General features: G+C 48.3%; 1 protein-coding gene across 4 annotated transcripts in view; it reads right to left on the reverse strand.

Annotated features, from left to right (window-relative positions):
- The window catches only part of LOC134035961 (cAMP-specific 3',5'-cyclic phosphodiesterase 4B-like), a 35,412-nt gene that overhangs the window by 6,260 nt on the left and 11,823 nt on the right, over positions 1 to 17,329 (reverse strand). For 3 of the 4 annotated variants that reach the window (XM_062480563.1, XM_062480564.1, XM_062480565.1), the window contains 6 exons: positions 15,653 to 15,847; positions 15,500 to 15,536; positions 15,156 to 15,226; positions 14,046 to 14,095; positions 6,950 to 7,062; positions 968 to 1,061 (listed from right to left, as the gene is read on the reverse strand). In XM_062480563.1, the coding sequence (XP_062336547.1) occupies positions 968 to 1,061; positions 6,950 to 7,062; positions 14,046 to 14,095; positions 15,156 to 15,226; positions 15,500 to 15,536; positions 15,653 to 15,847 (560 nt within the window). Of the gene's footprint in view, positions 1 to 967; positions 1,062 to 1,315; positions 1,858 to 6,949; positions 7,063 to 14,045; positions 14,096 to 15,155; positions 15,227 to 15,499; positions 15,537 to 15,652; positions 15,848 to 17,329 lie in introns of those variants that run through there. The other variant, XM_062480566.1, reaches the window with a different exon arrangement.

Consider the following 17,329-nt stretch of genomic DNA (forward strand, 5'->3'; position numbering starts at 1 on the left):
CCCTTTCTCAAACACCTTCACGAGTCCACCAATTCCGGGAAGAGAGGTCGAGAGGTATAACGCAGTGATGTAAACAATAACAGTACGAAGAAAAGGAAATGGGCCTTCTCATGTTAAGAGGTCCTGTTTGGATAGACGCCCGCCATGCTGGTGGTTTGCCCTCTGGCGCAGGTGATGTCGCCTCTGTTGTGCTCCTGCTGTGTGTGTGTGTGTGCGTGTACATGTGGGCACAAGCCATATCTCATAGGACCTCCCCCTTATTCCATTGCCATGCCCAAGGAACAGATTTGTTTCTGAGAGACGCTAGCAGCTTCAAGGGCATTGAAACATTTCTGTTTCAGAGGTTCGTTGTCTCTCTTGTCTATACGCGCGCGGATGGTTTTCTACGCACGCGCACTCGTTTTAGTCAAGAAAAAGCGGTTCCATGCTGCTAGTCACAGTCCTAGTCCTAGCCCCAGTCCACATGCTGACTAACTGACTGTGAGTCATGGACTATGCTCTGGAGCTGTCAAAGGCAGGGAGACACTGCAGCCACACTGCTGAATAATACAGAGGCTTGCCCCAAACCACACACACACACACACACACACAGCCCTCTCCAGACTGAAGTCATTCCAGGGTAAAACCTCCCTCCCTCTCTTTTCTCCCTCTCCCCCCCCCCTCCCCCGCCGCAGTGAGAGCGAGGGAAACACTCCTGCAGACCAGATCTGACTGGTTTGAAAGCAGTGGTGCAGACCAGCGACTAGCCCCTCCAGTACGCTGCATGAGCTCATGGTAACCCTGAAGAGTCCGGCAAACACACTGACCTTCCTGCCCGCAGGTCTAATAACGATAGAACAGCAAGAATTTGACCTTTCAAATCATTTGGATTTACCTCATGAATACCCGTCACATGAAAAGAACGAACTGTCTATCAGTGTATGGATTGTGTGTGCGCATGTCACTTGGACATGACTGAGACACTTACCTAGGAAGGTGTTGGAGATGAACTCTGACACCTGGTTGCCAGAGCGACTCATTTCCGACAGGTGGGTCAGCTCTCGGTTCAACATCCTCTTGAACTGGAGAAAAACAGATCCGATCACGTTAGATCAAATGTATAAACAAACAACGTTGGAAAAAACATAACCATTTTGAGGGAATTTCCATCAGAGTTTTTATCCACTGGGAGAAGTCACATTTCTGTAGACCATACAAGGAAATTGTATATCGTCCCAGACCAGCCTATATTTGTTATGAGTTCCAGATTAAGTTTGACACACAAACAAGCAGACCCCCCCCCCCACACACACAAGCCTTTGTTCAGGACACACACCTTGATGTAGCCCCAGGAGACAGAGAGCAGGTAGTTGGCCTCGGGCATGGTGCTGAACTAGCCCTGGTTCTCCCCAGCAGAAGCCCCGTCTGTGCTTCTCTCTGGGGGGACCCCGCACCACGTCTACCACCACCACCACCAGCCCTCTCTCACACGATGAAAGCCCCACCGACAGAGCCCCTAGACAGGGGTAGAGTCAGCCCCCTGTGGCCCTTTTCTGAAAGCTCCGCAACCCAATCCTCCGTGACTGATACGAGTCAGTGCACAGGTGGCTAGCTACACTCGATATCTCCTTTGACCGTGGAATCCCCTCTGGACCGCAGCGGGGAAGAGAGGTCTCCCCCTTCCACTTTCACTGGTCTCTCTCTGTGTCCACGCCGAATAGGATCGTGATGAAGAGGAGGAGGGCTCCAGCCTCAAGTCTCCTGTGGCTGGCTGAGACAACCCTCTGCTTCTCTCGCTGCTCCTGCTTTATTCTCCTGCAAGTGTTTCCCCCCTTCTGCTCAGCAAAGCTGTATCCCTCTTCCCGCTCTCTCTCTTTCTCTCTCTCTCTCCTCTCTCCCTCTCCTCTCTCCCTCTCCTCTCTCCCTCTCCTCTCTCCCTCTCCTCTCTCCCTCTCCTCTCTCCCTCTCCTCTCTCCCTCCTCTCTCTCTCCCTCTCTCTCTCTCTCTCTCCCACCTCGAGTTCTCCGCAAAATCCCCTCTTCTTTCTCTCTCGCGCTTTCCCTCTTTGCAAAGATCCCTCCCTCCCTCTCACACGCACACTCTCACACACTCTCTGTTTGATTTACTTATCAATGTTGTCTATCAAAGGAGCCCCCCCCCTTAAGCCTCCGAAGCAGTCCTTACAGATAAGGCATGTTTAATGCCCCTGCTTCCTCTAACTAGTGTGTGGACCGGCTGGTGCTCTGCACGGTGGTGAAAAGGAAGGGAAGACGAGCGCCCGGGTCCCTCATGCGGGCGGCGACATTGTGAGCTGCCTCAGATGCTATCTGGCACAGTGAGACGGTGAGCCGGGCGTGTGTTTGTCTCGTCTGCAGCAGCTGCTGGCTCCGTCTCCCAGTGGAGGGGAGAGAGGGGGAGAGAGACAGAGAGAGAGAGAAAAAGGGAGTTAGAGAGAGAGAGAGAGATGGTGGAAGAGAGAGGGGGAGGAGAATGGGAAAGAGGAGAGAGCGTGGATGAGAGAGAGGAGAGAGGGAGAGGAGAAAAAGAGAGGGGCAGAAAGAGAGAAAGAGGAGAGAGACGGAGGGGAGGGGGGGAACACACAAGCAGGACGTCGGTTGTCTGCAGCATGCAAGGGTGCCACCAATTACGCTACAACCTGAACGCCATGGCAACAGAGTCACGTGACCTACTGAGCCAGTCTGTGTCTCTCATCCAAACACAGCGCATCCCACCATGCACTAGAGTACAAGTGCGGACGAGCGCACAAGCACACACACACGCGCACACGCAAAGGTTACTCTGCAGTGCATTGCTGAGCTCAGGAAGAAGGGAGCAGCTATCTGTGGTTCTGTCTCTCACTTCTCAGTTCTAGTGGAGCTGCATTGATGTTTTGAGGTCTGCCTTTTTTCTGTTTTTTAGAGAACCCATTTCAACTCCGCTGAAATCATATGTTCCTGAGTCCAGCTGCAAATCCAACGGTAGATGGGTCACATTATTTCCCTTATTTATCACCGATTTCTTATCCCCTTATTGCTTGAAATCGAGCAGTCTGTGGCTGAAACAGGTGCCATCTGGCAGTCAAGTTAGTCCTCCTCCACTTGACTTGAAACTCCTAAAACACAACTCAAAGCTTTGGCTGCAATAGCACCCTACAAATCCTCTTGCCAAAGACAGTTACTTAAACTCCAGAGAAACCTCATAAAACTAAGACCTGGAATCAGGCTAGCCTTATTCTATTGAAAGGGGACTTGTTATTCATCCTTAAGCAAAGAAAAAGAGCGGCCTATTGTGACCACAAAGTGAGTCACCACACTGTGTTCTGTATGTGTGTGTGTCAGTTTCTTTCCCCAGAAGCCATGCTGATAAACCACAGCTGCATACGTTAAAGGCTGTTGACTTATACATGAGTGTTGTGTAGGGTACATTACTCAACACGCGCTGTCACCTAACACATTCTGTTGTGTCAAGGAGGCCAGCGTACTGTCATAACCGACAATTGCCCTTTCTTTGGCAAGACGAAAAGCTATACTTCAATGACGCAAGAAAGGACACTTAGTGGGTAGACCGAGTTCTCAGTAAGAGTGACTGTAACTTAGCTGCTAAGTTACAGTCGCACAGTCGTGGTTTCTGGCAAGCAAGGGAAAACTAGATGTCCAGTTCCCTTAACAAGCTACTAGTTTGTATGCTTGTCCTCAAAATGTAATTCATTAAAAAAAATTATGTAAAAAAATATAAATATGATTTTTTTGTCATAACTGGATACAAAAAGTTAGTTATTTCTTCTTTGGCTTTACATAATGGCTACACAATAGCAGCTTTGTCAACTGACCCTAATCCCCAGCCACCAACATGACCTCTGAGAAATACACTGGTTATATAGTTTATTATTTACTTGAATATTGAATACATTTTGCATAGTTTTCATTACTGTTTTTACTTCATAAATGGAAGAGAATATGAGTTTAAATGGATGATGAAAGCGTTTTGCAATTTTCCGTACTCAAACACAATATTTAAAGACAGCTCAGTTACCAAATATTTCTAGCGTTTTAGGATACGTGACTTTGTAACATTTAACAAAGCGATTGGAGAAACCGTTTTCTTCAAATGTACTCTATAACTGTGCAGGAACCTACCTGTTTCCAACTCGTCCGAATCCCAAACATCTCATTCTTTACAGGGTAACATAGTCCCATTTTTCTTCAGTCTGCAAACGTGTTGTCTGAACTTGTCTCCAGTGTGTAGAGGCTTATCTGTGAGTGTGCGAGTGCTTCCTCTGTGTGCTCAGGTCTATTCTCTCGCGGCAGGAAACCTAAAGCGATAAACTTGACTGAAGTGACAGCCAGGCGTGCGGCGTGTTGGAAGACCTGAGGCTCCTCCCCTCCGTCACAGACCACATCTCCTTCCCCCTGCCTCGCCCCAAATCTGAACTACAGTAAACCACCATGGTCATTTACCGGTAAGAAGAGCTTCCTAGAAAGCACACCTTCCTGCTCCCTACCCACTCACAGCCTTACCCTAACCCCACCTCCACACCAACACAGCTCCAGGTAAATCCCTCATTACCAAATACTAGACTGGTAATGCTTCTGTCACGTCATCTGGAGCAAAGTGAAATTACTCAGTTTAGTATTTCGTAACCAGGCCTCATCTCTCTGCGGTTGCTCTCTCCCCTGGCCTCGTTCACTGCTCCTACAGAAAGAAGTGGTCCTGGGGGGTGGGGGGAGGTGGAGGCCCCCCCCCCCCACGTACCTCACTCACCAGCCTCAGGCTGCCTGTTTGCAGTGTAAACAGCTCGGGGTCATAGCTGGGTGGGGGGGGCAGAGGTTGGCACCAAAACACACACGTTTCCGTGAGCCAAAGTTTCAGCTTGGGTGTGTGGGCATGATATACTTCTAGAATCATTCATGGTCAGTGTTTTCAGGTAAAAGCTTGTGATTTCTGCACAAACAGACGTTAGCTCTCTCAACACTCCACCACAATCGCTTCAACCTCTCAATAATCGTCGTCATACTATAATTTAACAACCATTTCCCCCCTGCTAAATCTCCTGACCTAGTCACTACATCTGTTTCAATAATTCCGTCATTCCGTCAGAGACGGCGGGGCTTCAAAGAGGCCTGACCACACGTGAGTTAGAGTTTCCTACTAGAGCGGCGCTCTCCTCGCACGCTAGCCCACAACGCTAGCCCACAACGCTAGCCCGCTAACTGGATTCAGATGGTGCTGTTTGTCTAAGGCCCGTGGTAACGTCAGAAAAGACGTGTGGCTAAGCTAATGATGGCTAGGCTAGGGCGGCGCATTGCTGCTCTGAGGCCATCCGGGCCTGTCCGGTGGTCCTGCAGTGTGTGAGGTCCTGGTGCAGGACACACCTGTGGTCTTGGAAAAATGAAAGTGCCCTTCATTTGCTTGTGACGGGCTTTGGTCCTTTATTATAGACAGGAGAGAGGCCTGGTGGTCTGTCCTCAACCCTATGTTTGTGTGTGTGTGTGTGTGTGCACACGCGTGCGTGTGTAGGGGTTTTTACAGGTTTGCCTTTGAGGCCTGAACTGTAAAGTTGCGTAGGTGAAAATCCCAGCTCAGCCCACCGGGAGATAACTACAAGCTTTACACACTGTTTCACAGCGCAAACAGATAAGTAGGCCAGTATTTTCTAAATTTTGCAACATGATAAACAGATTCAAACACCATGACCTTGTATCCACCATTTCCTCCTCCCCATTCCCCGAAGTGCAAGGTGCCCTGATGATCTTCCGCGCTATGACTCAGCAGCCAGCATGGACATTTATCTGAGGTCCTGGCGAGTGTTCAGGGTGTCAGGGTGTCGTGTTAGCGTGCCAGTGACGTGGTTTACAGTATCAGGCCGGGCCCAGCCCTGGCTGTGCGGTGGATGGCCATTGTAGTCTGGTGGTAGGGGAGGAAATCACACAGGAAGAGACAGGAAACTCCTGTCACGGTCATGGCCACAGTCTGCAAAGCCTCCACCTCGCCCCACCTCCTGACCACAAAGACACCGTAGTGCTACTGTACGTAGCAGACACAGACAACACCACCCCTCCTGGCGCCGTCTGAAAGTCTCCTGCACACACAGCTCTACAGTCAACGGGACTGGCGGAGGATGCTGGGTACAGCACAGTGGACCAGCAGAGTCCTCCAGTGACAAAGCAAGCTAGCATCTTGTTGCTATTTACAACAGCCAATTACTATGCAAAAAACATGACCTTGTAACAGCATATTTACTGGAAACCTAGGTTATCCTGTGTTCTTAGCGTAGCTAAGCGTAGCATCACTCAATTAGCGTAGCTCAGTTAGCCTAGCTCTAGGTACTTGACCAGGCACACTGTAGACAAAGGCAACAGGCATGATAAGGTCATGAGAGACAGCAAGACCTACTGGCAAGTAAGTTCAACAATCCAGCAGTGCTCCTCTATACTAAAGCACACCACCCTACCAGTAAATGTATGGATATATATGCATAATTTACAAGTTATTATGCAAAACTACACACATCAACCGGAGGCCAGACTGATATTATTCAAAGACAACATTCCTGTCAGGTCCACTATGCAAACGGACCATTGTTGGTGCGTTTTACAGTCTGTCTAACACTGGCACTTGTTTACACACTTAACCACAAGACAGCTCTCACTTTGCAAGTGCGTCAATGTGGTTTAATATACGTTTTGCATACACAGTACTGAGAAAAGGGATACGGCAAAGCCTGTGAAAACCTACACAAGCAAAGCAACACCCACAACAAGTTTGACATGAAGACTGACCCCCTGGCTACGGTTCTAAATGAGATTCACATCAATTATCTAACCAGACACGGTTGACAGGTTGAGAATGGGTTTTGTGGCTGTGTTGTGGACCTGGTCCATGCGTACAGTGCTTGAAGTTGATGTTACGTTAAGGTTGGGTTGCGGGTTGCTGTACGGTGGGACGGGGTGGTTTAGCGAGCGGGTCTTACCTTGTTGGAGGCCATGTCGCTGACTGAGCGGTAGGTCTGGATGGTCTCCAGCTGGTCCAGACACCAGTCCAGCTCCTCCATGGTCTCCATGGCCAGCTTCTGGTACGAATCGTCTGTCAACAGACACAAAGACACGTAGTCAGGGCCCAGGGCCGGGTGGCTGTGTCGACCGGGGGGGCCTGGATGTCCGGGAGGTGAGGCGGTGTGAAGGGACGCGCCGTGCTCCTTCATCCTATGTGGCGTTCTCCGTGTGTCTGACAGGCAGGCTGGTGCCAAAGTGCTAGTTTTTCTCTTTGTCTCTCACGCACGCCAACTCTATCTCGCTCGTCTCTGTCGGATGTTTGCCTCTGGCCTCTTTTCCCTCTTCCCCACTCGGCTTCTCTCCTCCCCTCCCTTTCCGAGCGTATCTCCTCCTCCCCCTCAGTCTCTCTCCCCTGCCTCTTTCAGTCTCTCTCCGCCTCTTTCTGTGTCTCTCTCCCCTTCCCCCTCCCTCAACCTCTCCCCCAGTCTCTCCCCCTCCCTTCTCCCCCAGTTTATCCCCCTCCCTCTCCCCTTCTCCCCCAGTCTCTCCCCTTCCTCAACCCTGTGGTGCTGGGTCGGCGGTCAGATTGTGGTGTTGATGTGTCACTGAGCCCCCCGTCTAGGGTGCTGTGTGTGTGTGTGTGTCTGGGGCTTGTGTACTTGTTCCCTCTCCGCACACAAGCCTTTCACCCGTTTACCAATGCATACATGCACACTTTAAATGATTTACTTGACTCCACCAATTGCGTTTCAAATTAATCAGACACTCACAATATTACAGACACATTCAAGTCCACTACAATGCTGCTTGTGACAGCTGGAACGGTGCAATATCTGGTTAGATGCTTGCACACACACACACTGGTTGAGTTAGGGGGGGGCGACACATATTGCAAGTGTACATGCATGCCCTTATAGTAAAAGAAAGCAGTTTTCTGTAACAGGGTAGTACATTCACTCTCACACAGTGGAGACTAACATTATGACTTGAGGCTGTCATATTAAGATCTTTATCTCCACGCTGCCAAAATGCAGAGGAAACCTTCCAGAACTGTCTTTCTTCAGCACATCCTGCACATGCTCTCATCTTCGAATACATGCTAGCCATGTCCAGACTCCGCTCTGCAGCACATGCCTCTACGACAGACATGCCTCTGGACGAACTAGCTCTGCTCTCAGACCCCCTCCACACACACACACACACACACACACACACACACACAGAGAGAGAGAGAGAGAGAGAGAGAGAGAGAGACAGAGAGAGAGACAGAGAGAGAGAGAGAGAGAGAGAGAGAGAGAGAGAGAGAGAGAGAGAGAGAGAGAGAGAGAGAGAGAGAGAGAGAGAGGAAGGGAGAAAAAAGTTATATCAAAAGCCCAGCGCTGTGTTTGCACAAGCAACACGAGAGGCAAACTTTAACTCCCTGAGCTGGGGGCAGGGGGGAGGTGGGGGGAGACTCCAGACCTGGGTTTGACTGGGAGCCAAAGAAACCAGAGAGCTTCCTCTCCAGGACCAGACTCGCACAAAACACGGAACGGAGTGTGTTTATCTGGACTACAGCGTTTCCAGTTCGACGGTCGACAATCCTGAACTAATGGCACGATGACAAAGCAGCAGATGATGGTTCAACTCATTTCACGTCTGGAACGACTGAAGGCATCTTGGCCTTTCAACTTCCAACGTTGTTTCATGGTTGGGGCGGGGGGGGAGGTTTGATCTCGACTTCACACACTTCGCATGTGGAAAAGGTTTTGCCCCCATGCGCTTCGCACAACGGGACGGCTGGCGCGCGCCTCAGCAATTTACGTCAATAAAAGCACATCAAAAGGGCTTCGACGGCGCAGTGACGGCAGCCAGGGTGCGATCCTTCACAGCGCCAAACCACGGCACCGTACCAGACAGCTGCCAGGGGTAAGAGAGATCCCATAGAGTAGGGTAGCAATGAAGGGGTTGGGGGATACTGGTATCCCTCAGCTCTCCTGGAGAGACGGGGCTCGTGAGTATTCCACTGTGGGTGTTGCAGAGGAGGGGGATAGAGCGGTGAGCATGATCAGAGAGGGGCCTGGGTGAGCCGGAGCCAGCAGCACCCCCCCCCCCCAAACCAGCTGCTGCCACTGGGCCGGGGGGGGGGGGGGGGGGGAGAACCTGCCAAGAAGGTTCAACCACATCCCGCCTTTTCACCTCAAAGAGGATATATAAAGACCATTAAAGAGGCATCGGAGCAGTCCCAGGACACAGCAGACTGGATCATGGAACCCGCCCCTGGGTTCTACCAGGGGAGGGATGGATGGATGATCCTAATAGTGCGGTGGAGCTGGGCAGGGTCCAGACCTTCATCCTGGGTCATCTGGTGGGACTAGGATAGACTGACCAGATATGTGAAGGCAAAAATGACTGACACTGGTTAATGGTGTAATGGAAAATGTATATCCCATAATATCACTGACAGAGCTGTGACTCAACAACAACAGCAGGATGAAGTCAACAGTCTTGTCTGAAACTATTACATACATCTTAAATGTCTACAGAGAGATTATCAATAATTTGGTAACCAATCTTTGATGACCAATGCTCGATCAAGTGACATGGTCCTTTAGACCTCAAAAAGATGAAATCAGGGATTAGTCACTGGTGATCCAAGCTTCTTCAAGTGTCAAATAAGGTTTATTCAGAACACTGAAACATGAGTCACTGAAAATCGCCATTCCTGTAAGAGAGCAGTTGTTTACGTTTCGATTCAAGACCGTCAAGGGACATAATGGAAGCAGACAGGACTGGTAAATCAATCCTCACATCAAATTGTTCATGAATACAACAGACACGACTGTACGTGGGTCAGGTGACATTTCCCATTGTCACCAGTCAAAGAGTGACGCACGCTCCCAGTCACATTCAGCGAGGCTGCTCCTAGACATTTTTCAACGTACTTTTCCAGACGGCGGTCTGGTTTTTTTTCGGCGGTGGTCTTAATGCTTTGGCCATATGCTGGAGGCGAGGAGGACAACAGGCCTCAGTGTGTGGAGCAGGCCCCCACCCCCTCTTCTCTCCCCCTCCCTCCTCCTCTCCCTCCATCCCAGTCCCTCTCTCAGGCCCACAGACCGGCCTCTGTGAGAGATGTCCAACGGCAGCGCTGTCGCCCCCTCTGCCCCCCAAACCCTCTTCGTCTCACACTGCCCCTTTCTCTTTCCCTCTCTCTCTCCGTCTCCCTCTGTCTTTCGCTCTCTACTCACCCCATGTATCTGACATTATATTGGGTGGATACCTGAGTGGAAATGGACAAGACAAAAATAAATATATATATTTCGTATCCAGCAAACAGCTCCTTGGGTTGCAATGGGCTATTTCACCTTAAGTCAAGCCCATTTCAGAGAAACAACTATGAGCTGTATGGTCACAAAGCAGACTTGGACTAAGGACTCAGAATGAGAGACTTGACCGAATGTCTCAGTGAACACGCGTGTGTCTCAGTACACACATGTATGGCTCAGGATCCATGTGTACATACATGTGGGCTTGGAGGAGGAAGAGGGGTCACACTGAATCACCCTACAGAGTCCTGCCACACACACACCTTCCTGAACGTGCGTCAGTCTCGGAGAGGGAGAGAGAGAGAGAATGAATGATTCACCTGACCGGGCTGACAACAGCTGATGAAGTCATCAGAAAGTCATCCGAGTCATGAATATTAGGAGTATGAACCATAGGAGAACAATCAATCCACACATGTTTTCAGTCTGTTAGACTACATATTGTTGACACCTCACAGGGAACGAATCCGTGACGTAAACAGCTCTGACGGACCAAGACTGAGGGGGAAACACACAGTCCTCACTTCCCAGCAACATCATACCACCTCGTTAGAAGTCCACCATCCAACAAACGATAAACAAAGATACATTTGACAGGGTGATAACAACACACACACACGGTGTGTATGAGTGAGTGTGTATATACATACGTATGTGTATATATACATACGTATATGTACATATACATATATATACATGTATTACGCACTTGATATTGAGTTACCCGTGGCATATGTTTTAAGGTTGTGTGGTTAGGTCTTTCTGGTGCACTCGGAAGCCAGTGTCATGCTGGGTGTATTACCACAGCAAAACAAGCAGCACTAGCCTAGCAAAGTTTACAAGAGTGGCCTAATCTTCCAAACTATCGAAACAACAGTCAGCTCACCAGCAACACAGACAGGCATAAACACACACACACAAACACACACACGCACACACACAGCTCTGGGCCTGTTTGACAAGCCTTCACAATGGAGCATGGAGCGGTTCTGGCACAGGCTACTGGGTGGGATGGGCGGCAGTCAGCTTTATGGCTGTGTGCTGACGTCAATAACATAATTCAAATACTTAACCAGGCTGCACGCTTCCAGCCCTCAGGGTCCCCTGCTCTAGGCGGGATGGGGAAAACCCGGAGCCACCGGGTGAACAGGACTGGAGTTACTCAGACTGGACCGGACCCCAATCCCCAGCCTGGACAGGTGAAATCTGTCCAACTGAACAGGTCAAAACTATCCCCTAACAAGGCCTATAGAAATGTTCTCATTATTCAACTACAAACTAAGAAGCTCAGGATTCAGGGCCAAGCAGGTCATCCTGGGTCTAAGTGTTTCCCATGTGTTTGTCATGGAAGCTTATGTGCAGACAAGGGGTTTTCCAAAGGCCTCCCCCCCCTGTGTGTCTCGTCGGGATGATGTCATTTGGCTGGACATGGTGGACAGTGTGACACTGTCTGGACTGAGCCCAGAGCTACAAACGGCCCTCAGTCACTAGGATCTGCTGAGAGGAGTTCTCCAGCTCGTACTGTCTGTCCAAAATACAGGTATGCATGCAGACACACACACAATGTTTTTGTTATATTTTTTTTATAAATGTTGTGTATGCATGTATACACTATAGTTACAATGATATTATACTGTAAGTAGTACTCTATAATTGTATACATTAATTACTCTGTAATAGTGTACTATATATTCTATAATTGGTATACTGGAAGTACTCTATAATAGTATACTGTAACTATTAGTGTATAATAAGGACAGTAGTATTACCCATTAACCAGTATAATATCATATACTTAGTATAATATAATCGCACTAAGCTCAGTAAAAGTAAATGAAACCTGTTATATTGGTTTTAATTCTCATGACGTGATGGTGACGAAACAAAAAACAACAGGTAGATGTGGGTGGATGTTGTGCTTGTGGCCCACACCCTCTGCACACACACACACACACACAGAAAGGACAGTGCTGTGCAACTTTCGCACCAAAACATATATACATGTTGATACCCAAACACTGTCCAGACTTCACATTACTGTTCCAGCTATAGTTGACACGAATGCACAGAGTACACAATCATTTTCATCCCTCTAAATAAGATTAGCAGGCTCCCCTCTACTGCATTTACTAGCCAACCACGTCTTAGCTAGCACGACGATATTCAGCTAAAGCTAGTGATAACAGTTACAGATTAATTGCTGATTTCGGATGGCCAACAGCATCAGTACTCACGCATTTTACTCAGAAACCCCCTTTATCAACACCGCAATGCAGGAGAAAGCCTATAATCTAATTCAGCAACGAGTGGTGCTTGCATAGCTCACGAGACTAGAGAAAAGGAAGCCAAGACCTGGAAGAAAATGTTTGCTGACATGCAAACAGAATGACAGGCGGCGTCTTATCCACTCACGTTTACTTGTGTACGGCCATAATAACAGGCTGGATTGACAACGTGCCTGTTGGTCAGATCTGAGGCCCCCCTCGTCTCCTCTAGACCATTCTCACACAGTGACACTGGTCGGGTCATTTACTTTGATTTATTTTGACCTTCTTTCCGGGGGCCTGCCAACTTGTTGACGTTTCTCTCCGTCTCCTACCTCATCGCTCTGTGACGCAAAGCACAAAAGATTCTGCTCTTTCTCCCTTTTCCTGTCCATGAAATTCTATTGAGTAGACAAACAGAGCAGACCTAAGTGCCACGGCACATAGGAGAGGATATGAGGCGATGTTTCCCTGGTTGACACATTGTTCTTTGTTATGGTCTCACTCACTGAACAACACCACATCAGCCAGGAGTCAGGTTCCAGTTTCATAACAAAAGGTTAGGATGTCAAATTAACGGAGATTACAAAGTTTTGCGAAATCACGCTATGAAACCAACTCCCATAAACCCAACTGTGTTATTCTGTGATGAGAGGAGGACATGGAACCAGGTGAGAAGAGAACGTTTCCACATTCATTTTTAGGCCACCACTGGAAACCTGGAGCTTGTGTGTTATTAAGAGTTTGATTGAGTCCCAGCTTGAGAGAAGTAAGTTCAGTTCCAGAGGGGAGCCCTGTTGGAAGGAAGGATGATGACACACTCCTGTTTTTTCCTGCTGGGCTGGTGGAGGGTCTGCATTGGGCCATCTGGCCCACAAGGAAGTAGAAATAACCTGTGTGTGGACCTGACTGACGTCAATGGACGTGGATACCAGAGAAACAGGAACTAGATTCCTCCCTTCACACCACCTTCCCCCCTCCTTCATCCTTCCCTTATGTGTTTCTGCACGTGCTGCCACTTGTTTCTTCTCTTTTCCGGTCTACCTATGACTCCTTCAGGGAAGTTTATAGGTGTCGCTATTGTTTGTTTATCAAGGGGCTGCATAGGTAACTACACGGATATAAGTTCCAACGTTGTGCACTTGCAAAATAAACATGCGTTTCGCATCCAAGTGCACGTTTGGAAAGAGGGTTTTTGTATTGCTGTGTTTCTATATTAGAGTCCAAGTACACCAGCCTCCTGGACCCATCTAGACAACATCATCTCCACAGTACAAGGACAGAGCAGCAGTAAATATCAACAATGCCATTTTCTTCGAGCCTTGAGACTTTTCTGTCGGTCTGCTAGTAAGACACAAACTCCTCCCTGGAGCAACAGGACATGTCTATTCTAGACCTTATGAAAAGAGTATAACGACTCCTAGGTTGAAAATCTAGGAGGTCTAGGTCTATATTATTACGTTGTGGACAGTGTAACAGTGTGTAACTAGTTGGCCGGGACTCACCTGACAGGCTGACCTTGGTGATCGGAGGCTGGGATGCAGCTGGAGACCTTCTATAACCAAACAAACAATGTTGTTGATGTTTATGATACCCTTGATGGCCATGTCGCTTACATTCGATTGTTGAATTGTATTTACATATCCATGTTGTATTTCTTTTGGTGGCACGTTGATCTTACTAACTAGTAACTGGTCCCGAAACTCAGCACTTTATTTTCATGAGTAAATTCACGACTGGAAGGTCAACTTGGGATCACTGTCGTGATCGCAACATTCCGTGTTTGTTTGATGAACCCTTTGAAGGCTTTTAGTATTTTATAGTCTTGTATCTATGTCTGTTTTTTGTGTCTTGCTACAAAAATAATTGCCCTCCAGAGAACCACAAAGTTGAAATACAAGAGAAAAAATTACTAAGTGAACCTTGTTCCAACACTGAACAGGTATCCTTCTTATCCGCTGACTGAATGTGGAGGTTCCTCTGCATTTCTAACCTGTCCGGCTTTGACTATAAGCCACTGATATGAGAAGTGCATTTTGGTTTGCTAAAACAACCAGAACTACAAAAGGGGGGTCAGATGGCTGAATGTGCCAAATGACGCTGTGTCCTTGGGCAAGGCACTTCACTCTACTTGCCTCGGGGGAATGTCTTTGTGCTTACTGTAAGTCGCTCTGGATAAGAGCGTCTGCTAAAATGACTAAATGTAAATGTAAAATGATAAAGTAGTTGGCACAGTTTGGCCTAGCCAAAGACTAGCTTGCAGTGTGACCCTTGTGTTTAAGTCCAATATTGACTCATAGGTCACTGTTCAGGTGAGCGACCCATTTCAACGGGTAGTAAGAGATTGAATAAAACTATCGAATTTATCATATTGCATTAGGAATGTACATTTAAAACTTCACAACAAGGATTTCATCTTTTCTCAATGGACTGCGTGTGGAATGTATGGCCATGCTCCGATAATTGCAGTCATCAGTCAGTGACAGCACTCTGGTGTCTTTGATCGTTTTTAAATGAACACATATTTAGTGCCACCTAGTGGCTTCTGTGAAGAACTCATGTCTAGTTGCTCATCAGGCCCATAAAAAAAAGTGTGTATTTTACACGGGACTTACTTGTTGGAGATACATTGTACATTAGTCAAGGTCGTGAAGTTGTTCCTGACTGTGCGAAGACTCGCCAGAACCTGAAACCAAGAGAGAGAGAGAGAGAGAGAGAGAGAGAGAGAGAGAGAGAGAGAGAGAGAGAGAGAGAGAGAGAGAGAGAGAGAGAGAGAGAGAGAGAGAGAGAGAGAGAGAGAGAGAGAGCTGTAGTACTTGATTGATCCCTGGGGGAACTGGTTCTGTTACAGCAGCAAGAGGACAACAGTTCAGACAGCCCAGAAACAAAAATACAGAATTCACATATACAACATACAGTAAGTATATAAGCTGGCAACAAACCAGGGGTTCTACAGTACCTGGGCAAATGGAGTCACAATTAAATCTTCTCCATGCCTAAAAAGAATCAAAGCATTGTATCAAATACACCCATGCACTATCTACTGAGGATAAAAACCTCCTTTTCAAAGTGTCTGAAAGGTCTTCAGGGCGTGTCTGGGTATCTGACTCACAGCTCTCCTACGATGGACGAGTTTCGGGACATGGATTTGGGCGAGAGGTCGTAGTCGCTGTCGGAGCGGTAGAGGAAGGACTCTCGCCGCTGGCCGTGGCCCGCCAGGTTGGGGTGGAGGACCAGGCCCGAGCTTGGGGACGTGGGCAGGTCGGACGGACTGCAGCCCGCCGAGCGGCCATTTTCCACATCGAAGCTGAGGACGGCAGGAGAGACACACGGTTAGCTTCCTCAGGAGCCACTGGTGGAAGGAGAGAGTGCAGTACAGTACAGTACAGTACAGTGCAGTACAGTACAGTACAGTGCAGTACAGTGCAGTGCAGTTGGTCCCAGGAATTTTGGGTAAATGGCCAACCAATCACATCCACCACAGTTAAGAAATCGAACATTTACATTTGTAAGAAGAGGCGATTCATTGGCATGTTATATATCAAGACTGTAACAACCAGTTTACCGTATCATTGACATAGTGACCTATCGAAACCCCTACAGTATACAATGGTCGTTGGTGACAGAGATTGTACAGGGAGGCAGCAGGTCCATAAGTTAGACCTTTCCAACTCTACACAGCCATCTTCCACTAAACACACCAGACTCTGGAATCAACTCAGTATACAGCCAGAAAGGTGGAGGTTTATGCAACATGCTGCTGTCCATAACAATGGTTACATAAATCCAAACGTGATTACTCAACCAATCAGGTCATGACAAACCAGATTAGTCTTTCGATCATTCACGGCTGGCTGGTTGTGTTGTGGGGGGAAATGGGGGGAGTCATTTCTTTATGGGCTTTCATTGTTGCGTCTCCATGACAACCCTGAGGGGTCGGGGTGGGGGGGGGGGGTCAGCGACTTAATCACTGTAGAAGTGTGCAGCCTCTCTCAGCCTATTGTAGGTCAACTGTAACAGGATGAAAAGGTCAAGGTTCAGAAGGTCAGATGACCATGGAGGGACCAGATGCTGTGGGTCTGTTTGTTCCCGATACACCTGCAACTCAAAAGTCAAGTGTTGGTCAAAAATGATGTGACAGACAGGGTGTGTGTGTGTGTGTGTGTGTGTGTGTGTGTGTGTGTGAATGCATGGACTCGAGCACACAAACCGACTCAGCGAATGATAATGCAGAAAATCCTGTTGAACAACTAAAGCCCCACCATTTAGTCTCACAGCGTCCTGACAAGCCTCTCGCCCATCTGCAGGTTGCTAGATCCTTTAATGGAGCAACTCTGAAACTGCTAGAATATTTATTACAACCCCCCCCCCCCATTCAAACCCCCCCTTCATAATCCATACAATGTTGGGATTATTCCACCCACAGATGTACTCCCACACCTCTCCCCTGAGGTGACGACGGCACGGATGTTCTCTGAACAGAAACTCTGACGCGCTGAACACACATCCCCTCACGCAGTATAACAAGCCCCAGAGGGCACAGTCGTCATCGAGGTCTGGATCCATTTACACTCAGACACGGCATACCTGGTCAGGAGTGTGTGGTCACAATGCAGGAATGGGAACGAATGTGAACCTGGTGAAAGGAAGGCTGACGTGCACAGTGGAAAGGAGAGATATAAGTTAAAGTACACAGACGGACAAAACGGTTCAAAGGGAGATAGGTAGAAGAGTTCGAAAAGGGGAGACCAAATTTGTCGAGTTTCACTCGGCTTTCCTGAGTATCTTT

Source organism: Osmerus eperlanus, chromosome 16, assembly GCF_963692335.1.
Source record: "Osmerus eperlanus chromosome 16, fOsmEpe2.1, whole genome shotgun sequence".
Lineage (NCBI taxonomy): Eukaryota > Metazoa > Chordata > Actinopteri > Osmeriformes > Osmeridae > Osmerus > Osmerus eperlanus.